The sequence below is a fragment of the Sciurus vulgaris genome (assembly GCF_902686455.1).
Source record: "Sciurus vulgaris genome assembly, chromosome: 5".
Taxonomy (NCBI): Eukaryota; Metazoa; Chordata; class Mammalia; order Rodentia; family Sciuridae; genus Sciurus; species Sciurus vulgaris.
Window position 1 is genome coordinate 76,802,366 of NC_136465.1, and position 25,144 is coordinate 76,827,509.

Sequence of the window (25,144 nt, forward strand, 5' to 3'; positions counted from 1 at the left end):
TTCGTATTACTTCTGTGTAGTGTTTGGGTTCTTTGCCAATTTATTGATTGGGTTATTTGTTTTTCTGAATAAAGTTTTTTGAGTTATTTGCATATCCTGGAAATTAACGCCTTGTCTGAGGTACTGATGGTGAAGATTTTCTCCCAATCTGTAGGATCTCTGTGCACATTCTTGATCGTTTCAAGAAGGCATTTTTGCTGGCAGTGGAGGACCTGGCATGGGATATCAAAGCCCAAGCAGGATGAGGAAAATATCCATGCAGAAAGTAGACATGGTGTGGGTTTCAGAAGCTGAGGTGCAGAAGGAAGCTCTCCACATGGTGGCACAGCCCAGAATGAGCTGATTCTAATACGGTAAAGACTTGTATCCATGGGAATAACCTTGTATGGGCTGTTAGAGTTCAGGCAGCCCAGGGTGGCTAGGGATAAGCTTTAAAAATCTGATCTGTGTCATCCTTAAAGAAAAGTAGAACAGTAGTACACCATGTCCCTGAAACATCCTTTTCTATTCCCAAGAGACCAGTCAAATTAAGGCAACAGTATGAATGGTCCTGGACTAGAATGTTCAGGTAAATACTGTCTTGTAGGTCACTGAGTCTCCTTTTCATGTATGTTGCACATTTGAGAGGCAGCTTAGCATAGAGTGTCAGAACTTCAGTAAGGTGATAAGAATGTCCATTTGGTAAGTGTGGTTGGCTGGCCCTATGTGTGGACACTCAATTAGAAAAGGGCTTTGGTGCAGGGGACAGGGGATTGGATTAAGGAGTAAGGGATATATCAGGTAGAAAAGAGTGTCTTAGGGAAGGAACCCACAAAAGATGAGAGACTGGTCACATCCAGAGTAAAATCAAGTAAGCCAAAAAATGAGGGAAAAGTTAAATAAACACAAGTTTCTTTCTGTCACTGGTATGTGAAAGAAAAGTGGAAATTGAGAAAATGAAAATGAAATCTGAAGCATTGGATTAAAATTAGAGGTATTACTTGTGAATTTAGGGTTTTTTGTATGTTTTGATATAAAAATAAATGTAGAAATACAAGGGAAACAAATTAGAGGTGAGAGAGGGGGAGAGATGTGAAAGGAGGAAGATAGACATAAGAGAAAAGATGAGTTAGTTAGGGGTGATTAAAGGAAGGGAAATCATTTGGGGAGATCTGAGGGATAGAACCTGGGCATGAACTGAGAGCAGCCCTGTGGAATCGTCCTACAGGAAAGATTTAGTTTTTGGACAGTTTTCATTTTGGCCCTTGGAGAAAATAATCAGTTCATCCTCTTCTACATGAGATTCCATTTAATTTTCCCAACTGTTAAGTATAGTCACATGTAGCTTCCAGAGCTGTTTGTTGAGGTGATGTGTGGAGTAAAGGGAGAGAAAAGTGTGGATAAAAGACGGTCTCCTCTTGTATTTTGGCTTTCAGGCATTCTGGAGGTGACCAGTAGCAAAATGAATGAAGATTCATGATGGAGCTGATATGAACAGCAGGGAAAAGTAGAGAGCACAGAGGAGCACTTTCAGAAGTAATGAGATCTTCCCCACCATGCCGAAGGAAGCTGACTCTGAACATGGGGAGTCTGTCATCGGAGAGTTGTGTCAATCATCACCTTAGAATGTGGTACAAAGGAGCTGCCTCTTCAGTCAAACGTGATGACAAGAATGAGACAGGAACCAGTGTTTGTTCAGGTCAGTTGGCTAATAAGTTAGGCCTGCATGTGGAAGCAGAGAAGTTTTGATGGTGAGTTTATAGAATGAAGTTCTCCGAAAAGAACTCTCATTGCTTGTTTCCTCTTTTCCTTTCCTTCCTATTTCTTTTGAGTTCCCACCTTTGTTACATTTGTTTATACTTTATTTGAAGGCTATGATTCTCATTCTGGTCGTCCTGAAGACTGGACCTCTGTGGCTTCATGTGATTTCACTCTCTATTTATTACTTCTGCTCTCATCTAGTTAAGTGGAAGAGTAATTTACTCTCAGGCTGGAATCTCATTTGTAATATGTTTGAAGGAAAAGACGGTGGGAGTTCTGAGAGGAGCAGAAGGTTTCTTGTCAAGATGGCTTTCGGGGGCCTGGGCCTGGCCTGGCCCGGGCGTCGGCACCGGCGGCCACCTTGGCTCCCCGGGGAAAGGCGGCGTGAGGGGAAGAAGTTGTAGGGTGGGGGCAGGAGTGAGGAGGAGGGAAGCGAGAGCGGGGAGGAGGCCGCGGCGGGGCAGGGCGGGGACTGCTTGCCTGCCTGGGTTGTGGAGGTGGTAGCCGCTGACCCAGCCTGCTGCTTTCTTGCTACTGCTTCAGCTTCCCAGCTCCCCCCCGGACAGAGAGGGCGGCCCCGCTGTGGATGGTCAGATAGTTCCCATCTCCTGCCGCCAGTCCCTGGCCCCAACCAGCACGGAGCAGACGGCGGCGGCAGCAGCAGCAGGCGAGGAGGAAGATGGCGGGACGGCTGCCGGCCTGTGTGGTGGACTGTGGCACGGGGTATACAAAACTAGGATATGCTAGAAATACAGAACCACAATTTATCATCCCTTCCTGTATTGCTATTAAGGAATCAGCAAAAGTAGGTGATCAAGCTCAAAGGAGGGTCATGAAAGGTGTTGATGACCTAGACTTCTTCATTGGTGATGAAGCAATAGAAAAACCTACATATGCAACAAAGTGGCCAATTCGCCATGGTATAGTTGAAGATTGGGACTTGATGGAAAGGTTTATGGAGCAAGTGATCTTTAAATATTTAAGGGCAGAACCTGAAGACCATTATTTTCTTTTGACTGAACCTCCACTGAATACTCCAGAAAACAGGGAATATACTGCTGAAATGATGTTTGAGTCCTTCAGTGTACCAGGCTTGTACATTGCTGTGCAGGCTGTTCTTGCCTTAGCTGCATCCTGGACCTCAAGACAAGTAGGAGAACGGACATTGACTGGTACGGTAATAGACAGTGGAGATGGTGTTACTCATGTTATTCCTGTGGCTGAAGGGTATGTGATTGGCAGCTGTATTAAACACATTCCAATAGCAGGACGAGATAGAACATATTTTATTCAGCAGCTGCTGAGAGACCGAGAAGTAGGCATCCCTCCAGAGCAATCCCTGGAAACTGCAAAGGCAGTAAAGGAACGCTATAGTTATGTCTGCCCAGATTTGGTAAAAGAGTTTAACAAGTATGACACAGATGGATCAAAGTGGATTAAACAGTATACTGGAATCAATGCTATTTCAAAGAAAGAATTTTCCATTGATGTTGGTTATGAGAGATTCTTGGGACCTGAAATCTTTTTTCATCCAGAGTTTGCTAATCCAGACTTTACGCAGCCTATCTCAGAAGTTGTAGATGAAGTAATTCAGAATTGTCCTATTGATGTCAGACGTCCTCTCTACAAGAACCTCTCTGGAGGTTCAACCATGTTCAGGGACTTTGGACGTCGCTTGCAAAGAGATTTGAAAAGAACTGTAGATGCCAGGCTGAAATTAAGCGAGGAGTTGAGTGGTGGTAGATTAAAGCCAAAACCTATTGATGTACAAGTTATCACACACCACATGCAGCGATATGCAGTTTGGTTTGGAGGATCAATGCTGGCTTCCACGCCTGAGTTCTACCAAGTATGCCACACCAAAAAAGATTATGAAGAAATTGGACCTAGCATTTGTCGTCACAATCCAGTGTTTGGAGTCATGTCATAAAATTGGCTTCATTGTTATTGGGGTTAGGGAAGTGGAGAAGAGATAATCTTTCTCATTACCTGTTTTGTCTGGATGACTGGTTTTGTGGTTTTAAACCTGACTTGAAATAGTAAGACCAAACATGATTACACAGGAATATTTTAATAAATGTATCAACATGCAGATGTAAAAAAAAAAAAAAAAAAAAAAAAAGATGGCTTTGGGAACGAATAATGTTGAAATGAGTTTCCAAAATGAACTGACGTCCTCAGGCACCAACTCAAATTTTCCTGCAGGTAAAAAATCATTTTCCAGGGGTCAAAGTTAATTGTGAGATGAAGGAGAAAAGAGAGCTATTAAACGGGGCAGAGGTAATGTTAGTTGCTGTTTCTCTAAGCAGTCATGTCTGGAAACCCAGGAATTTCTGAGGATTGTGCTGCCTATAGATAGGAATTGAAGGGTTGTAGAATTCCAGAATGGGAAAGAAAAGTTCCATAATATTTTCTTTACTATTATCATTTACAGAAAATCAGACCTTGAATTTTTTTAATTCATTTTTATTGTAAACTAATAGGATACAGCTTGTTTCTCTGTACATGAGTAGAGGCATACCATTTTTGTAATCATACATTTACCTAGAGTAATAGTTTTTGATTCATTCTGTTATTTTTTTCTTTGCCCCCATCCCTCCCACCCCTTTTATCCCTCTATACAGTCCCTCCTTCCTCCATTCTTGCCCCCCTTCCACTTATTATCCACTTATCAGCGAGATCATTCTTCCTTTGGTGTTTTGAGATTGGCTTATCTCACTTAGCATGATATTCTCCAATTTCATCCATTTGCCTGCAAATGCCATAATTTTATTATTCTTTATGGCTGAGTAATATTCCATTGTATAAATATACCACAGTTTCTTTATCCATTCATCAATTGAAGGGCATCTAGGTTGGTTCCACAGTCTGGCTATTGTGAATTGAGCAGCTATGAACATTGATGTGGCTGTATCTCTGTAGTATGCTGATTTTAAGTCCTTTGGGTATAGGCCAAGGAGTGGAATAGCTGGGTCAAATGGTGGTTCCATTTCAAGCTTTCTGAGGAATCTCCGTACTGCTTTCCAGAGTGGTTGCACTAATTTGCAACCCCACCAGCAATGTATGAGTGTACCTTCTTCCCCACATCCTTGCCAACACCGATTGTTGCTAGTATTCTTGATAATCACCATTCTAATTGGGGTGAGATGGAATCTTAGGGTAGTTTTGATTTGCATTTCTCTTATTACTAAAGATGGTGAACATTTTTTCATACGTCTGTCGATTGTTTATAGATCTTCTGTGAAGTGTCTGTTCATTTCCTTAGCCCATTTGTTGATTGAGTTATTTGTATTCTTGGTGTAGAGTTTTTTGAGTTCTTTATACATTCTGGAAATTAGTGCTCTATCTGAAGTATGAGTGGCAAAGATATTCTCCCACTCTGTAGGTTCTCTTTGCACTGCTGATAGTTCCTTTGCTGAGAGAAAGCTTTTTAGTTTGAATCTATCCTAATTGTTGATTCTTGCTTTTATTTCTTGTGCTATGGGAGTCCTGTTAAGGAAGTCTGATCCTAAGCCAACATGTTGAAGATTTGAACCTACTTTTTCTTCTGTAAGATGCAGGTTTCTGGTCTGATTTCAAGGTCCTTGATACATTTTCAGTTGATTTTTGTGCAGGGTGAGAGGGGTTTAGTTTCATTCTGTTGCATATGGATTTCCAGTTTTCCCAGCACCATTTGTTGAAGAGGCTATCTTTTCTCCATTGCATGTTTTTGGCACCTTTGTCTAGTATGAGAAAATTGTATTTATTTGGATTTGTGTCCATGTCCTCTATTCTGTGCCATTGATCCACCTGTCTATTTTGGTGCCAATACCATGCTGTTTTTGTTACTATTGCTTTGTAGTATAGTTGAAGGTCTGGTATTCCGAATACCTCCTGTTTCATTCTTCCTGCTAAGGATTGCTTTAGCTATTCTGGGTTTCTTATTTTTCCAGATGAATTTCATGATTGCTTGCTCTATTTCTGTAAGGTATGTCCTTGTGATTTTAATTGGAATTGCATTGAATCTGTATAGCACTTTTGGTAGTATGGCCATTTTGACAATATGAATTCTGCCTATCCAAGAACATGGGAGATATTTCCATCTTCTAAGATTTTCTTTAATTTCTTTCTTTAGTGTTCTGTAGTTCTCATTGTAGAGGTCTTTCACCTCTTTTGTTAGATTAATTCCCAAATATTTTATTTTTTTTGAAGCTATTGTGAATGGGGTATTTTTTCTAACTTCTCTTTCTGAATATTCATAATTTATGTATAAAAATGCATTGGATTTATGAGCATTGATCTTGTAACCTGCTACTTTACTGAATTCACGTATGAGTTCTAAAAGTTTTCTGGTGGAATTTCCTGATTCCTCTAAATATATAATCATGTCATCTGCAAATAGGGATAGTTTGAGTTCTTCTTTTCCTATTTGTATACCTTTAATTTCCTTGGAGACCTTGAATTTTATTGTATATTCTTCCACATATAAATACACAAAAATGTCTGTATCTATATTTCCTGGAATGAAATACTATAATACTGAGTTTTTCCCTCACAATTGACAAAATAATAATTTTAAGAAAATTGTTTCTTTTGATTTGGTGCTTTTATCTGAATGCAATTTGTCCCCACTGACCCCCTCACCCTTGGGGGTGACTAATCACAGGGTTTTGTGTATCTTAAGCAAAAATACTGTTGCATGAAACTATACCCCCAGTCCAGAAAGTGGTTTCTAACCATGAAATAGTGACTAAAAAAGACTGACTTTATCTTAAAAATATGAAACATGGTTATAAAGATTTATCTGCTATAGCATACTTTAAGTTGGGCACAATCTGAAATATTATTTAAATATGTAATAAAAAATAAATCATAATAAAGAATATTAATAAAGAAATTATGGTGAAAAATGTTCACAATACAGTAAAAAATAAAATAGTAAATCAGAAATCAGCAAATATTTGTGTCAATCAAATGGAAAAATGTGCATATTATGTTATACACAGTTCAAAAATTGCTGAAAGGATGTGTCAAAATATTAACAACAGTTATTCTCAATGGTAGAAATTTGTGCCTTTGTGTGTTTTATAAAGTTTTGTTTTTTGTTTTTTGTTTTGCAGTACTGGGGATCGAACTCAGGGCCTTGTGCTTGTGCTTGCGAGGCAAGCACTCTACCAGCTGAGCTATCTCCCCAGCCCTAAAGTTTTTATAATAAACATCATTTATTTTTTCTTATTTCAATTTTCAATTCTTTCAAATATTCGTATTATTAGTGATTGTGCCTTTTGGAAGAAAATTGAAAAGTAGAAGAGGAGGGAGTTAGCATTTTGGCCACTGTGATCAAAACACATGAAAAGAACAACTTAGAGAAGGAAGCTTACTTTGTAATCAATATTTCAGAGATCAGTCTATGGTGAATCATCTCCATTACTGGACCTGAACATCATGGTTGAAGGGCATGGCAGAGGAGAGCTGTTCAACTAATGACAGCCAGGGCATCATGGAAGCTTCCACTGAGATTTCAAAGGAAGACCTGAATGTTCAGGCAAAGCGTAGCAGCGTTGGAATCCCTGAAGGATTCCCCTGAGACCACATGCATGCATGAAGCCATGAAGGTGAAGCTGAAGTTGGAATGGAGAACCCAGGGATCAAGATATGCCAGTAATGTGGAATGTCTGCTGAGGAAAACCATTGACTTTAGACAGAGCCAGCCTGAAGAAGAGATCAGGTGGACTTCAAACAGCAAGGCCACAGGGATGGTGCTGCACAAGCCCTTTGAAGATTACATCTCACCATAATATTTCCCAGATGCCGAATATGGAGTTACAGAAACTAATATCTCCTGACTGAGTTTTGGTTGTTTTGGTTCCATTCCTTCCATCTACATCCTATTTCTCCTTTTTGGAATGGAAATGTTTACCCTGTAGTATATTGGAAGTATGTAATTTTTGATTTTTACAGGGGCTCACAAAAAAGAGTTTGTCTTGAGTCTCAGAGGAGGCTTCAGACTTGGTCTATTGGGAAATGCTGGAACTTTAAAAACTATGGGGACTCTTGAAGATGGACCAACTGTTTTTTCCACTGTGAGATGGACATGGACTTTTGAGGACCAGGAGCAGAATGTTATGGTTTGAATATGAGATACCCCTGAAAAGCACATGTGGCAATTCATGAATGTTCAGAGATAAAATATGGGTTATGAGAACCACAACCTAATCAGTGGATTGATTAATATATTTGATGAATTAATACTTAGAATGGATTACTGGTTGGAAATCAGATGGGGTGTGGTTGAAGAAATCAGGTGACTGGTATATGCCCTTAAATCATACATTTTTATTTCCATATTTTTATGGTTGAATTATAATTATATACAATAATGGAATTCATGCTTACATATTTATAAATGTACGTGATATAACATAATTTGATTAATATCATTACTCAGTGGATTATATTTTTTCCCTGGTTCCTTGCTTACTCTTTCTGTTTCCTGGCTATCTTAAGCTGAATGGCATTTATCCACCACACCCTTCTTCCATGATGTTCTGCCTCATCTCAGGCTCAGAGCAATGGAGAAGACTGACCATTGACTGAGACCTCTGAAACCATGAACCAAAAATAAACTTTTTCTACCCTATGTTGTTCTTGTCAGATATTTTGTTCACAATGACAAAAAGCCAACTAACATAAAGGAGGAACTGAAAATAGGGTAGAATTTATTACTGATGAATCTAATTTGATTTATCCTTCAGATCCCAGGGAAAACACCATTTCTCACGAGAGTCATTTTGGATTTTCCAAGCCTCTTTTTGCCTTGTTGCTGATACTTTTCCTGCTGAAAGAAATCTTATTGTCTGTCTCTTTTATCAGTAAGTATGCCAACTGAGTCAGTTAGCAATGCCTGCCTTTCATGAATAGAAGCCATCCATTAGAAACTGACATTTCACAATGATACAGACATTTAAAAAACAAATTTTCTCTTGGGGTGGGGTGGTAGACAGAGTTCCTGAGAATTAACTGAGAATTTTGCTTTTGCAAAAATAATGGAATTCATCTTCATTGAGAGAATTTAGAGAGTAGATATGTGTGTATGGGTTGGTGTTACAGAATGAAATCTATGCGTTATCAGTTCTGTATTAGATTCTGTGTGAGGACACATCTATATGGACATGAAGGACATGGAAAAAAAACGTTCCAGGAAGAGTTCCCTAGTGAATTTCCTTCTAGTAATTTTTGTCTGGCCTATTGTGAGATCTCAGGAAAAGTCAATTTAACAAATAGGTAGATTTATGCATACCTTGTATGTCAAAGTTTATCAAGTTTTAAAATTTCATAAAACTCAGCATATATTAGGGTAGATATTTTATTCATTAATTTGGTCATTTGATAAGTAACATGGCCCTGTATATTGTTTGCTAGGTACCGTTTTAGAGAATTCAGAAATAGCCACAGTCACTGGTCTCAATATAGTAAGAGAATATTGAAAATAACCAATGCTTAAAATATTAGATGGGAAGTGTTGTGCAGGTATGAAGTGAGCACAGGAGACAGATTTGTTTCCTGCAGGAGGAGACATCTACAATTGTGTGTACCAAAATGTCATATACATATTACAAGTCACATTGCAAAGGGGTGTGAATATAGGAGGGTGGAACACTGAGGTCATTTTTGCAGTGCGTCAGTTCTGGCAAGCCATTGTAGGGAATTGATATAATCAAATTTGACTTATGGAGGTATGCTTTTACTGAGGCGTGAAAATGGATTTAGAAGGACAAAATTGAAGGTAAAGAGAGATGTTATTTTCTAGAAAACAGACAGAGGAATACAGAATTTTGTTAAGTGAGATAAACCAGACTCAGAAAGTCACTGGTTGTATGTTTTCTCTCATATTTGATAATGTGGGGACAAAAAGAAAAAAAGGAGTGAGGTCTCATGAAAATGGAGGGAAGAATAACAGAGTTGAGGAAGAGAACAGAGTTGAGGAAGAGGACCAGGGTGCAGGAAGAAGGGAGGGAATGAAGAGGTACTGGGGAATGAAATTGATAATAATGTTATGTGCATATATGACTATGTAACAGTGCATCCTATTATTATGTATAATTGTAATGTACCAAACAGAGGCTAATTCATAATCTCATTGAAAAACATTGTGAGCTTCATTTAAGGATAGTGTTAGTGAAGAAAAAGAAGACAGGTAGCTTTGAATGGTAAAGAGGATATAATCAAGGAGGCCAAAACTTGATGAATATTGGGGATTAAAGGACCCAGAGAAATTGTGCATGTAATATTCTGACCTTAGTAAACTCAGCAATAAAGAAGTTATTCAAAGAGGCAGGCAATATTGGATGAGTAGCAGGTTTGTCATGAAAGACTTTTTTTTTTTTTTTTTAACATTTTGGGCACTATGTGTTAAACCACAAATGTACATGTCCAGTGGGAGGCACATTTGTTTGGATTTTAGGAGAAGGTCTGGTGTTTTGGAAATTATTCACGTAATGACAGCAAGTCCCCATGTGAGAATATATGATATCACTCCAGAAGAGGAGTTTAAACAAGATAGGGATTAGGATAGAACTCTTGGAAATACTATATTTTAAAAAAAGAGAGTGGTGGAAGAGAGCTTATGGAAAAGGATAAGAAGCAGTCATAAGAAATGTGGAGCAGAACAGGAGAGAGCACTGTATCAAGAGCTATGAAGGAAGACCCATGGTGAATGATTGCAAGAAGGCCATTAGAAGAGGACTAATAAATGGGATAGGATATCACTGATGATCCAATTCAAGGATGGTTGTATTGAAATGGTGGAAGCCAAAGCCAGAATGAGGTGGGTCAAGGAACAAATAAGAGGCTAAGGGGACAGAGGAAATTTAACTTCTTGCAAGACTGGGTATTAAGCCCAGGACTTGCATATGCTAGGCAAGTGCTGTAACACTGAGATACAACTGCAGCCCAGAAAATTCAATTTCTAGAGGGAGAGGTGAGTTATTTCTATATCGGGAGAGACATGGTATGCTAAGGAGTTAGATCCAGCTGGGATGAAGAGAGTTAAATTACAAAAGGAATGAAGAACACTGTCCTCTTGATTGATCAATCTTGGGGTTTTTGAAAAACTTTTTTTTTTTTTTTTTGGCTCTTTAAGATAACCTAGAATTGCTTAAAATTAGCAAATTCTTCCTTCCCCCAAAGTCCCAGGTTGTGTACTTCCTTAAATGACTTTCGCTCCTGTACCACAAAATTTAGCTTTTGTTTGCATCTTAGGTTAAGTATGGAAGGAGACTATGAATAAATTCCTTTAGATCCCATTATGATGGAACTGTCATGTCCTCTTTCAACTCTTTATCTTTTAGCTATTCCGGGAGATACCTAATATTTCAAAAGCAGTAGGATTAGGATTCCGTTGACTTTGGGGTCATGGGGAAACTTTTCCTGTCAGGCTCTGTTCAATCAAGTAATTGGACATCTATAGATTTTGTTTCTGTGTAGAATGCAAGAAAGCAACAGTAAAGAGCAATGACCCAATGCTACCAGAGAAATGATTAGTTTTTATTCTATTTTCCAGTTTTCTTTCAAAAAAATTCTCAGCTGCTTGAAGAAAAAAACTATAAAAGTTCTATAAAAGAAATGATTCACACAAATTTGGAGTGTGTACGAAACAATTCAACCATGGAAGGTAAAACTTAATATACCTAGGATTCAGCTGCTGACTGCACTATGTCAGGATCCCAAATCGGTATTTATGATTTCCAGGTAGATCACACTAAGAAGTGGAGTCTCATGATCATTCTAAGTTACAAGTGTACAGTTCCATAGGATCTAAAATTCTTATAAGTATATTTAAAGTTGTCCCTGTGAAGCTTGATTGTTCAAAAGAGTATATTACTATTGCATTTCTTTAGCCTGTTCTTCTTTCTGAGGTTTCTGTGCAAGGCTAATCTTTTTCTCACATTTCAATCAAAACAATTTGATAGAAATGATAATAATGTATTATTGTGAATATGAATTTTTAACATTCAAATATGCTATTTTAAAAACATTTTTACATTTAGAGAAAGATTGAGCATATATTTAAAGATCCTATTTTAACCCCACCTGTACATTGTCAATTATTATTAACCTATTACATAAGTAAGGATATTTCAAAAGCAGTAGGATTAGATTTCCATAGAATTATTTACCTGTTACATAAGTAAGGTACCAGGAACTGAACCCAGCATCACTAAACCACTGAGGCACATCTCCAGCCCTTCTTATTTTTCATTTCGAGACAGAGATTCATTAAATTGCTTAGGGTTTACCTTTGGTTGAAGTTTGTTTATATCTTCTTATTGATGCATTTTTACCATAGTTGCTTTGAAATTCTTGTCAAAAAATTCTATCGTTTTTGTTAGCTATTTTTTTGTGTGTGTATGTCTATTGATTATCATTTTTTACTAAATTTGAGAACTTCCTGGTCCTTGATATGAATAATTATTTTCTGTTGAAACTTGGACATTTTTGTATGGAGGTTTTGGAGTCTGGGTCTTATTTAAACATTATATTTTAGCAGGTTTTTCCTGATACCACTCCAGCAGGAGAAAGGGGCCCTGACACTTTACTGCCTGGGGGAGGCAGACTTGGCTCCTTGGCCCCAAGGAAAGGGGTTTCCTTGCTGTATCTGGGTGAATATGGGAGTTGCAGATGTCATGTGGTTTCATTGGTCTGTAAATCTAATAATACACACACTTTAAAAATAAATTTTAATTTATTGCACCTGTATGCTCTTCTTTCCAATAAAGGAAAAGTCTGCAGCTGTTGCCCAAAGAATTGGAAATCATTTAGTTCCAGTTGTTACTTTATTTCTACTGAAGCAAAATCTCGGAATGAGAGTCAGAAGAACTGCTCTAGAATGGTGTCTCATCTGGTGGTGATCAACAGTAAGGAAGAGCAGGTACTTTCTAGGACACAACAGAGTCATGAGCCTGTCTGATTTTTGTACACATCTTTGCCAAGAAGGGATATTGATGCTGTGGCAGAAGACTTTCAATAAGACAGACAGGAGGGGCTCCCTCTCACAGCCTTCACATTCCACACCTTGTACCTTCTTCAGTGTAGCTAACCTACCCCCAAAGAAATTGTGGCATTCAAAATGTGAGACCAGTGCTGGCCGTATAGCTCCTCTCGTAGAGTGCCTGACTCTCATGCTGGAGACCCAGGTTCGAGTCCCCAGCCCTGTGTGATTGTGCAAATACCAAACAAACAAGTGCACCGCAAAATGTGAGACCTGGGGGTTTAGTGGAAGGATGAAAATGTTTCTGCCTATAATAGCAGTTTGTTATTTCAATATGTAACTGTGTTATGAATTATCAACTGCTTAGCAGAAAGGAGACTTAACATGAATAGGCAAAGTTAAATCATAAAGAATCAGAGTCAGCAACCAGGAATGAAATTTTACGAATGTATGAAGGTGCACACTATAATCCCAGCTGGTGGGAAGGCAGAGGCAGAAAGATTGTGAGTTCAAAGCCATCCTCTGCAACTTAGTGAAGCCCTAAGCAACTTAGTGAGACCCTTTCTCTCAATAAAACATAAAAAAAGGGTTGTTGATGTGGCTCAGTGGTCAAGTACCCCTGGGTTCAATTTCTGGTACCAAAAAAAAAAAAAAAAAACAAAAAAAAAAAAACTATGACTTTATGAGATGAAAGTGATAAAATTTGTAACAATTTTCTTATGCACAACTTTGAAGAATGCTCTCTCTTAGTGAAGAAAAGAGGGACAGGGAATTTGAGATGGGAATTCATTATGATTGTAGATAGGAATTGCTTCCATATTTAATGAAATTAAAGCTCATGGGTGATGTCTTTGGTCCTGCCTTGCTCAAGGACCTGTACTTCTGGGGTCCCCATCTGCTATTCCTGAATCATCTCCTTTTCTTTTCACTTCTTTATGACCAGGAAGAATTCAGTTGAAAAATCACACTGTGCCTTTAAATATGTATGATTTTTAGTTGTTAATAAAAAGTATAAAAAAAAGGAGACGAAAATGTTAACAACCCCAATTTGATCATTATGCAGTGTGTATATGTATCAAATTATCACATTATCTGAGACTTTACAATTAAAATAATACAGAAGAAATAAATCACCAAAATTATTTTTAAAGTATTTTTGTTGGTGAATTATATTTACACATGAGAGTAATTCTCTTATATTCATACCTGTACGTAGCATGATTTGGCCAATGTAAAAAAATACTCAGTTCCAACTGAATATCTAAAGCCTATGACTTCTTTTCTTTTTCTTTTCCTTTAGGATTTCATCACTCAGAATATGGATATACATGCTGCTTATTATGTGGGGCTGTCAGATCCAGAGGGTCAAGGACACTGGCAATGGGTTGATCAGACACCATACAACCAAAGTGCCACGTGAGTAGAGAATTAGACAAAGAAATCCTGGGTTCTAGATCATGCAGGAAGTTTAGAGTGTTCCAGCATCAGTTCTGAAACTGGAAGAGCTCACTCTTGCACTGTTGCACACAGGGTTAAGAAATTTTATTACCTTATCAAATCATCACAAGAACCCTAGAAGACCCATGTTATTTTTCTTACTATGGAAATGAGGAAATTGAGTTTGGAGAGTGTAGACAGTTCAGCTAAGGTCACCCAACAATGGTCTTTAGAACCAAGTGGATTCCATTTTGCTTTAAAAATCTCTATTTATTCTCTATAATTAAAATCCATGTTTTTAAAGATCATTACATATTCTTATGATTTGATATTTGTCATAAAGCAAAAATCCTAAATTTAGATATTATTACAATATCTCATATTTATGTAATCTTTAAAAGCATTTAAGCACTTTAGTATACTTTCACCTTTGATCCTTATATCTTCTTTGAGAAAATACAGTGCTGTTACTCTGGTCCAGTTTTTAGATGGGTAAACTGAGACTCTCAGAAATTATATTATTTGTCCAAGAAAACAGAAATAAGTATATCTAGAGATTTAAGTATTTCTTCAGAATTCCAGGTCATCCCATTAAAAAAGGGAAAAAGAACTATATTGATACATGGGACCATGGTGACTTCTCTTCATTATGTAAGAAAACCCCACAGATTGACAGTCCCCTGGTAACAGGACCTATGTTTAGAGGAAGCCTCTGGATAACTTTTGGTAAAATATGTAATGCAATAAGGTATGAGAAAATATGAGTGATGTGGGCACAGTTTTCAAGGGAAATGACGGAGCTGTTGGTGCAGGAGAAACTGCATGAGAAGTGCCAAAGGGTTGATCTGGGCATATCTGACCCTGACTTCTGCAATGTTCCACCCCAGCCTCTGCCCTATAACTCTCTGTAACCCTTTTAAAATAGACTTAGAAGACTTATCCTTTTTCTCTGTTTCAGATTCTGGAATGCAGGTGAGCCCAATTATGGCGGAGAGCATTGTGTTATTCTAAATTATCGTGAAGAGCGTACACATTGGGGCTGGAATGATAGTATTTGTAATATACGTCAAAGATTAGTTTGTGAAATGATGAAGATCTACCTATGAATCAAACATTTTTCATGGACGCGTTGTTGGATTCACATCCATTATTCTAGAGATAGCTCATAAGTTCTTTATATGAGGGACAGTCCATAGACTTTTAAGTATGTGGTCAACTATTCCACTTTTGAGAAAACTTTAGTGCTGCATATAGAATTTACCAGTTCATTTCCCAGAGAGCACATTATACAATAATTCTGTTTGACTTTGACTTTATGTACAATGAGCTTACTCCATTATTATTTCTGTAACATGAGGATTGATATGAAGAAAATTTACAAGATATATTTTACTTAAAATGCCTTTGACTGCCACAATAAAGAGTATACTTGAACAAGAGTGAAATGTTTCATCATGTGACTAGCCAGTGATGGAACTCAACTCTTCCCTCTACTTTGCATGTATGAACGTGTCTCCGTACCTTTTCCCTTATTTTTCTCTAGAGAATCTTTAAATCAGTGTGTCACAGGTTTTACATGAGGTTTGTGTTTAAAGAGTGATATGGAATTAAAAATCATCCAACTGAACCTTATTCACTGAAAAGGATTGTGAGAAATAATAAAGTAGTTGTGGTTTTAACACACTAAGGTTTGGGTAGAATGTTCAATACTGGGGAGAATACTTTTGTTGAAATGACAATATTAATCCTGGATGATTTCTCTGAAGGTAGAGATCTGCTGACAACTGACAACCCTCCAGAGCCCTTTTGATGTTAATTTTGTTCAGATGATCTTAATTACTGAAACATGGATTATGTTATGGTTTAGATATGAGGTGTGTCCCAAAAGCTCATGTGTGAGACAATGAAAAAAATTTTAGAGTTGAAATAATTGGTCAAGAAGAGCCTTCTCCCAATCAGTGCATTAATTCCCTTATAGGGATTAAATGAATGGTAACTAGGAAAGTAAGGTGTAGCTGAAGGAGATGGATCACTGAAGATATGCCTTTAGTTTTATATATTTTGTCCGTGGTGAGAGAAGTTCTCTCTCTCTCTCTCTCTCTCTCTCTCTCTCTCTCTCTCTCTCTCTCTCTCTCTCTCTCTCTCTCTCTCCCCCCTTCCTGGTGGCCATGTCCTGAGTCATTGTCCTCTACCAACCTTTCCCCCATGATGATCTACTTCACCTCCAGCCCAGAGGAATGGAACTGGCCATCTATGGACGGAGACCTTTGAAATCATTATCCCCCAATAAACTTTTCCTTCTCTAAAATTATTTTTTGTCAGGTCTTTTGCTCATAGTAGCAAAAAAGCTGACTAAAACAGATTAGTAGTCCTTTCTTTGCCTACATGGAAATCATCAGTTGTGTACACTTGTTGGGGATGAACTCAATGACTCAAGAACAGAATAAATAATGAGGCACGGTTCAGTTGTATGAAACCAATTGTTCGTTGTGAGTGTTGAATGAAATATTGTGTAAACAAAAAGAAGTTCTTTGGAGCAGTTAAAATTGTTGTAAATGGAATTTTATAAAGAGGAACCAGTGTTGAGGATTGTGGTTTATGTTTGCTGTCTATCCATCCCTTCTTCCTCAAAAACAGCACTTCAATATTGTTTAAAGTCACACTTTCCTTCTTGAAGCTCATGTGTCTTGGGATGCTGTGAGTGCATATGGATTAATCCAAGTCAACCAACACAATCACACTAGTGATAGGATTAGGAATAGCATGAATTGCTAGTCCCACTAAGTTGCTTCTTCCTGTTCTCAGAGGAATCAGGGAGTGAATCTTCTTCTCCTAATGAACTTGAAGAGTCCTCTTCACAACTGATAGTCATTCTGTAACCATGAGGGAACTTAGCCTTAGAATGATAGAGACAACATGAATGGCAAAGTAGAGCCATAGGAAGGATCTGGTTACTAAGTTTCTTGTGAGTCACTGAATAGACTACTTTCAAAGCCTAGCCTACTGTGAATTTTTATTGTGTAGATTAATAAATTTCTAGTTGTTTGTCAGCTTGAGTCCTGATGGATTTAAGAAAATATATTACTTTTGGTGACTTGATTTTTTGAGGTATAGTTTACATAAGTAAAAGACACAAACTTTCAGAGTATAGCTCCCTGATTTTCTTAAGTGTATGCAAACCTGTAACCACTATGCCTACATACAATAAAGACTTCCATCATTGCCCAGTGTTCCCTGTCTTTACGCTATGAATGCAATGATATGATTCCTGCTTTTCCAGCTTTCGAATTCCATTTAAATCAAATAACAAAGCTTGGTTTTTTCTTTCTGCTTTCTTTTTCTTAATATGTTGGTGAGATTCTCTCCAGCTTTTTATATTTTTTCATTTGTAGATTCAATTTTTTTATGGAATTGTGTTTTCTTGTAACATGATCTGTTAAGCTAGTTTCCTGTTTGTAAACTTTGAATTATTTCTATATCGTCTATTCTGAATAAAGTTGCTTCTTTTATATGTCTTTGTGTAACTCTGCATTTATTTTTCTTAGAAATATGTACAGGAATGGAACATATTCATACCACAGTATTATAGAGTGTAGTATTACTGCCCTAAAATTTCTGTCAGTCATTTATCCTTTTCTTCCTCTCTCACAACTGGAAATCACTGATCTTTTTATGGTTTTTATGCTTTTGACTTTTACAATGTTACAAGTTGATCCTGCACAGATTTGTTAGATGTCTTCCTACACTTAGTAATGTGTATTTATGTTTCCTCTATTTTATTTTGTGTCATGTTGACATTTCTTTTCATTGCTGAAAATATTCTACCAGTTTATTCATCTATTGAATAACATGTTGATTGCTTCTAATGTTTCACAATTTTGAATGAAGTTTTTATTTAGCCTCTTGTGTGGATTTTGTGTGGACATGTTTTTAATTCATTTGGGTTAACACCTAGGAACATTCCTGTTAACTTGGATGTTAATACTATGCTTAGTATTGTGGGTAACTGCTGAGCTGTCTTCCAAAGTTGTTATCATTTTGCATTTTGACTAGCAATGAGTGAGAGTGTTCCTATTGTTACATATCCCTGAAAGCATTTGGAATTGTCAGTGTTGTATATTTTAACCATTCTAATATGTGTGCAGTGGTGTCTAATTTTTAAAATTGTTTCCTCCCTATCAATTATAATGTAAACTCCTTGAGTGCAGTGACTTTGAATTGTTCACTGTTGAGTCCCTAACACAGTATCTGGCCCCAAGTTGTAATTCAATAAATATTTATTGAAAGAGAAAATGAATGAATGTCTCTGCAGGAGAGGTAAAGAGTTGTACCTCACTGTCTGGGCAAATTTAATACAGGATAAAGTGTTAGAAAATACACTTAGGTTGGAAATTTAAGTCACATAGTTCATTCTAGCTCTTGTCAATAATGAAGTTCATGCTGTTATCTCTCTCATATTCCTGCATCTTTTTGGGTAGGGACGAGGGGAGAGAGGGTATTATTTATTGGCTACATAAAGCCACAATCCCAAGTTCCATAAACGATAAAATAAGTAGAAATATTTCATTTTTTAAAACTTAAATTTGTGTTTAACTGATACATAAATCATTGAATTGTACATAATTATGGGGTTCCATGAAATGTTTTAATATATGTATGCACAGTGTAATGCTTAAATCGAGTTAAGCATATCTGTCTCATCAAACATTTATCATTTCTTTATGTAAAAACCTTCAAAATCCTTTTTATCTAGCTTATTTTTATTGGTCCATTGTAATTGTACATAATAGGATTCAATATGTCATATTCATAGTGCACAAAATTTGAGCAATTTCATTCCCCAATCCTTTCCCTTTTTCTTCTTTCCTGCTTTTCTCTACTCTACTTGCTCTATTGTACTGTTCTCCCTTCTATTTTTTGTTATTTTAGCTTTTGTGTTATAATTATGTTTGTATATATAACCATATATATATATATACATATATATATGATTAATTGTGATAATTTGGCAGTTTTTATTTCTCATACTTCTCCATTTTTGTAATATATCACAAGTCAACATCATCTATAGTCACCCTGTTTTGCAACAGCACATCAGAACTTCTTCTTCATGTCTTACTATAAGGTAGTTCCCATCCATCAACCTTTCCTCATATCTTCCTCCACCCACACTCCCCAGCGTCTAGCAACCTCCACTTCTACTCACAACTTCTAAGAAATCAACTTTTCAAAATTACAGATATGAGTGGGATCTTTAGGTACTTGTCTTTCTGTGGGTGGCATCTCATTTTAACTTGCAATTCCCTAATGCCATATGGTATTGAACATCTTTTCCTAAGCAAATTTCTATTTATAGAAATATTTCTGTTCTTCTTTGAGAAGGTGTCTGTTCAGATCTTTTGGACACTTTTTAATTGAGCTGTTTATTTTCAGACTAAGTCGTATGAGTTCTTTTCATATTTTAGATGTACTTTTTTTATTAGATGTGTGATTTGTGAATATTTTCTTGTAGTATGTGTTTTGAATTTTCATTCCTGTGACAGTGTCTATTTATTTATTTATTTATATTGGTTTTTAGTTTTACATGTCAGTAAAATGCGTTTTGGTATGATGACATTAAAGACAAAGGTTTTTAAATTTTAACAAATTTCAACATCAATTTTCTCCATAGTTTATACTTTCGTTGTTGTACCTAGAAATTCATTTCCAAGCACAAGCCTACCTAAAATTTTTCCTCTGTAATGTGCATGAAGTTTTTATGTTTTTGTTTTACTTTTAGTACAATATCCATTTTAAGTTAATTTTTATGAACATATGTGTCTAGACAATTCTTCTCCTTTTTCCTTTTCCTTTTCCTCTTTTTTCTCATGTAGACTTCCAATTGTTTTAGCACCATTTGGTGAAAAATCTACCATTTATCCATTGAATTGTTTTTGTTTCTTGATGAAAAATCTACCATTTATCTATTGAATTGTCTTTGCTTCTTGGTGGAAAAGTCTGCATTCTGTTCCCTTGATGGATCCATCTATTTTTAACCAACTGCATACTGTTTTTTTTTTTTTTTTTTTTTTTTTTTTTTTTTGTGGTGCTGGGGATTGAACCCAGGGCCTTGTGCATTCTAGGCAAGCACTCTACCAACTGAGCTATATCCCCAGACCCTTGCATACTGTCTTGATTACTGCAGCTTTATAGTAAAATGTAACCTGACAGTGCCAATCCTCTTAACTTTGTTCTTCTTCAGTACTGTTGACAATTCTGAATCTTTTATCTTTCTATGTAAACTTTAAAATCATTCTCTCAATATCCGAAATGTAGTTTGCTGGGGTTTTGGTTGTATTGTGTTGAATATAAAGATCAAATTGAAAAAAAGTGATAACAATATTTCATGTTGGTTTTTTTGAACATGCAATATCTTACTATTAGTTTTTTAATTGATATATTTAATTATAGTTTGTAGTTTGGCTTGTAAGGATCTTATACATAATTTTTTACTTTTGTGTTTAAGTATTTCTCTCATTTTTACTGCCAATGTATGTAGTGTTGTATTTTCCCTTTCTTTTTTAAAATTGACAGATAAAATGTATATATTTAGTGTGTACAATATGTTGTTCTGAAGTACATATGCATTATTGAATAGTTAGGGCTTTGAGATTATTGAGACAAAGAAGAACTACTATAAGAGGATAGAGCCTGCAGATGCTCATGTGCTTCAGAAAAACCTCAAAGTCCCTTCTGGTCAGAATGCAGATGCGCAGAAAACAGACAACTGAACAAATTACAAATGAACTTTCTTGCACTTGCTTGTCGCCAAATAAAAGAGAGGCCCATTGATTCCCTGCCCCTGTCCCCCCGCCTTTCCTAAACTTTCCTCCCTCCTTGTTCTTGTTTTTCCTCATTTCATTTCTTTCCTCTAGAAATTTTAATACTTTCAAGGAATTTTAAAAATAATCATGTTTGGATTGTTTTAGTTTTCTTTTTTTTTTTTTTGTTTTTTTGGTGAGGTGGTTGGATTGAAATAAGGAGGAGGTACATCTGTTTAGTTTCACAGTTAAAATGTATGGTCCCAAAAATTTGGGTAGCAGATGATTTCAATTTTTTTCCCCTTATTTCCTGCTTTCACATTGAAGGGCAGAGCCTACAAATATTGTTTATTTCTAAAGATAAAAAGAAGCAGCAGCAATATCTTGTTCTGTAATTCATAGACAAGTTTAGTGTGTTTGTGGTACCTTAGGTTTTTAAAAACTATTTGTGGGAGGTTAATCCCTAGACATTGCCTTCACTCCACCTTTAGCCCTTCTGAGCACTCTCTCAGGAGTTGAACCATTGTTATCTTCATAAGAAATATCAAGCTTATTTAGTTTTTTAAAATGATCCCCCGCCCCCACAACTGATTGATGAGGCAGTTTGGGTAGGTGTTACATTTTGGTCTGAAAGTATTTGAGTTAAACTGCTTTTTTTTTTTTTTTTTTTGCTAATGAGTGAGCTGATTATTAGATGATTTGTTTTTCTTGCTATTGATTTTTATTAGAGTCATTAAGTTTTAGCGTGTGAGCTGATGAGATCTTTCTTTCTTTCTTTTTTTTTAAATATCCCAGCTAGAGAGATGGCCTTTAACTGACCTAAAGAGCTTTGTTGTGATGATGTTTTTTCTCCAGCCCTTTTCCTTCAGTAAGCCCAATAATAGTCTAACCTTAAAAGTGGAGTTGATGTCCTTATAGGTCAGTATCCCTAAATCAACCTAAAGCAGGTGTTTTCTCGTAGACATATTAAAAAATAACAAAGGAAACTTAGATGAACTTGCAGCCCAGTACATGCATTTAATGTCAACTAATGCAGGCTGTGTGGCCACTGAGCATTTGATTGTATAGGAAAAAAGTATCTAGACAGTATTTTTGAGAATAACATAGCTATGCTATTGCTTATCTGTTGGAGAACATCCCAGATTTGCTTATACTCTGTGCCTACAATACTGAGTTTAAAGATTTTGGAATAGAAGAATTGTTGGACAAATAGCTTCTGGGAAAGATAGAAGCATAAAGTGTTAATAATGCAGATATCACTGTGACCTCCTCTACTGACAGGACTGGTTTTTGTTAGATCATTTTCTGGCACGTAGAGAGTGACTTTAGCAGGTTGATAACTTTATGAGAGACATCTGAAGTACTTGTGTTTTACTCCCATTGTCCCATCTTCAATATTTAGAATGTTTTGGATTGTCAGTAGTGATGGTTCAAGAAATGTTCTCATTAGACTTTACAAACAATGCACGGGGCTTGAGTTTTCTGTCATTTGACTTTAAGGAAGTTTGATTCATAATATTTATCCTCATACATAAAATTTTGGTATAAAAGTCTCATCTCCAAATAGGTTAAATGACAAAATTATTTTATAGAATGTTTGTACACACTTTGTAACCTTAAGTTTTTGTTTGAAAGTGTGAGAGGACAAAGTAAAATAGACTTCTATAGTCTTAATTGAGTGCCAAGAAAAATATAAGGAAGATGACTGATGAATGAGTTTATAGTGTTCTAATCCTAAATTAGTAAAAAATGTAGAAAGATCACACTGATTTATTCATTATCAGTTCCTTAAACAATCCAAACGTAGGCTTAGAGGAAAAGTTCAGCATTAAGCACCTTTACCTTTGTGGATAAGCTTCAGCTTGCTCTTGCCAAGAGAAGAGTGCTTGAGTTACAGGAAGTATAACTAGTGTGAAGAATTCAACCTTTTTGTAAACTTCCAGATATCAAAGTAGATTTTGATATATAACTGAGTTTTCTGAGATGACACTGCCTCTATTTCTATAACCATTTCACCTGGACTTTCTAAGCAGTCCTATGAATGTATCCCTAAATGTGGTTATCAAAAACCGAATAGCTGCCTCACGACAATTAAGTACTTGTTATTTAAAGAGGGGAAAATATTAAAGTTTGATTTGAGTTTGTAAAAAAAAAAAAAAAAAAAGAAAGAAATTAATGATGAGACTGAGCATGATGGCACACACCTATAAGCCCAGTGACTTGGGAGATGGAGGCAAGAGGATCCCAGTCAGAGGCCAGCCTCCATAACTTTGTGAAAACCTGCGCCAAAAATTTTTAAAAAGGGCTGGGGATGTAGCTCACTGGTAGAGCTCTCCTGGGCTCCATCCCCTATACCACACACACAAAAATAGAAATTAATGAAGAAAATAAGTCTTACATGGGGATGTGTGCTGTCTTCCCATAGCAGGTCCACAAGTCTTACCTCCTGGAGCATGAGGTACTTAAGAGTTGGTTTCTCCACTGACAGTGAGGACAGAGTCTCTGACTATGCAAGTGAAAAAGACAGGAAGTATTTCCCTGAGGCCTGGATCTGGGACCTGTAAATTACATGTTGCCTGAAAATTAAGTTTGGGACCAGATTTGAATTCTGCTCTAGGACTCTTGTTATCCTTTGTTCCTGACACTTTCAGTTCAGCTCTTTTTTTTTTTCTGGTTACTATTTTAGGCTCACAGTTCATTTATCTGGCAGGTAAGCAATGCTATTTTTAAAAAATGGGATAACTGAGCTGGAGAGATAGCTCAGCTGGTGGAGTGCTTGCCTCGCAAACACAAGGCCCTAGGTTCAATCCCCAGCACCGCAAAAAAAAAAAAAGTATCACATTGCATATCACTACTCTAGAAAAAGATCAAAATTTAAACTCCACAGTGCCTATAGTTCCTACTGAATACACATCACATTTGCATCATCTTAAATCGAACTATCATTTATTAATCTCATCTAGACATGTAGATTTAGTAACAACTATGTACCTGAGACCATAAAATGGGCATTTTGGTGCACACCTCCTTCCTGAACTCAAAGCCATGATTTCCACTGCTCACACGTATCTGCACTTATGGGCTTGCAGGTCTTTAAACTAGTATGCTCAAAAAACAGAAGCTCTGCTCATCCCCATAATCTTACTTAACTCACAGTTTTCTCCATTTCAGGTGATCAAAATTTCATTTTTGTATTTTCTGGGGTTAAAATTTGGGAGCTCTCCTTGTTTATGTTTTCTTTTACTCCACATCAAATCTGTTCACAAGTCTAGTTGATTTCCACCTTCAAAGTTATATCCAAAATCTGCCCACTTCTCCCCATGTGACTTCTTTCTAGTCTTTTCTCCCCTGGCCTATCTCAATAACTTCCTCACTGCTCTCCTGATCATCTCCCCTTGCTTCCCTACAGCAAGGGAAATCCTTTAAAGCATATGTCAGATCAATCAGATTATATTCTTTCTCTTCCAAAACCCTTTAGGGGTTTCCAATGTTCCTCAATGTTGAAGTCTAAATCTTTAATGTCACCTATAAAACCTCACCTCATCTGTGACCTCATATCCAACTAATTTCTCCTTTGTTCACTCTGTTCCAGTCAAACTGGCCCCCTTTCTCCTTTTGAAATACACCTAGCATGTTCCAATCCCTGGCCTTGCTTTAGTTTTGGTTCCTTTTCTCAGGAAATACCTTTCTCCAGGTATTTATAAATATTTATAAATATTATTTATTTATAAATAATATAATAATAATTATTTACATTAAATATTTATAAATATTATTCCCTAAATTACTTATGGTCTCTGCTCACATATGACTTTTTACTAATGGGTCTTTCAATAGGGAGCCCCCTTTCTCTCCACACCTTGCACTTCCTGATTGGGCCTGGTTGACTAACTCACCATATAAACACTTGCCCTCTTTTAATGTTTTCCATATTGCCTATCATCCTCTATCATACTAAGTATATCCTCACTTATTTACCTTACTCCAGAAGGTCAGGAAATTCATTTAAAAAAAATATTGTTGCATCACTGCACTTAAAATAAAACCTGGTACATAGCACACAAATATTTATAGAATTAATGTGAGTATGTAAAACACTAACAATAGTAGAAATTAAAATAAGCTATGAAAGGAAGAAAATAAGTATATCTTAAGGTATATGCCTGTAAAAGAGCCATAAAAACTTAGCACAAATATA

The 25,144-nt window shown here is 36.5% G+C and overlaps 2 protein-coding genes across 2 annotated transcripts; both read left to right on the plus strand.

Moving 5' to 3' along the window:
- Nucleotides 1–2,221: 2,221 nt before the first annotated feature.
- On the plus strand, nt 2,222–3,832 carry LOC306662915 (actin-related protein 3-like). Its single transcript, XM_079143151.1, has one exon. It carries the CDS (start codon nt 2,420–2,422, stop codon nt 3,668–3,670), a length of 1,251 nt encoding a protein of 416 aa, XP_078999277.1. The 5' UTR covers nt 2,222–2,419; the 3' UTR covers nt 3,671–3,832.
- A 31-nt stretch (nt 3,833–3,863) lies between these two features.
- On the plus strand, nt 3,864–17,482 carry LOC306662926 (C-type lectin domain family 4 member A-like; the record flags this gene model as incomplete). Its single annotated transcript, XM_079143176.1, has 6 exons — nt 3,864–3,945; nt 8,475–8,591; nt 11,282–11,392; nt 12,498–12,649; nt 14,010–14,125; nt 15,105–17,482. 6 exons carry the CDS (start codon nt 3,864–3,866, stop codon nt 15,250–15,252), a joined length of 726 nt encoding a protein of 241 aa, XP_078999302.1. The 3' UTR covers nt 15,253–17,482.
- Nucleotides 17,483–25,144: the final 7,662 nt, after the last annotated feature.

What these genes read in the sequence shown, in the direction of transcription:
- LOC306662915 (XM_079143151.1), top strand. Translation starts at nt 2,420, where the DNA reads ATGGCGGGACGGCTGCCGGCCTGTGTGGTGGACTGTGGCACGGGGTAT.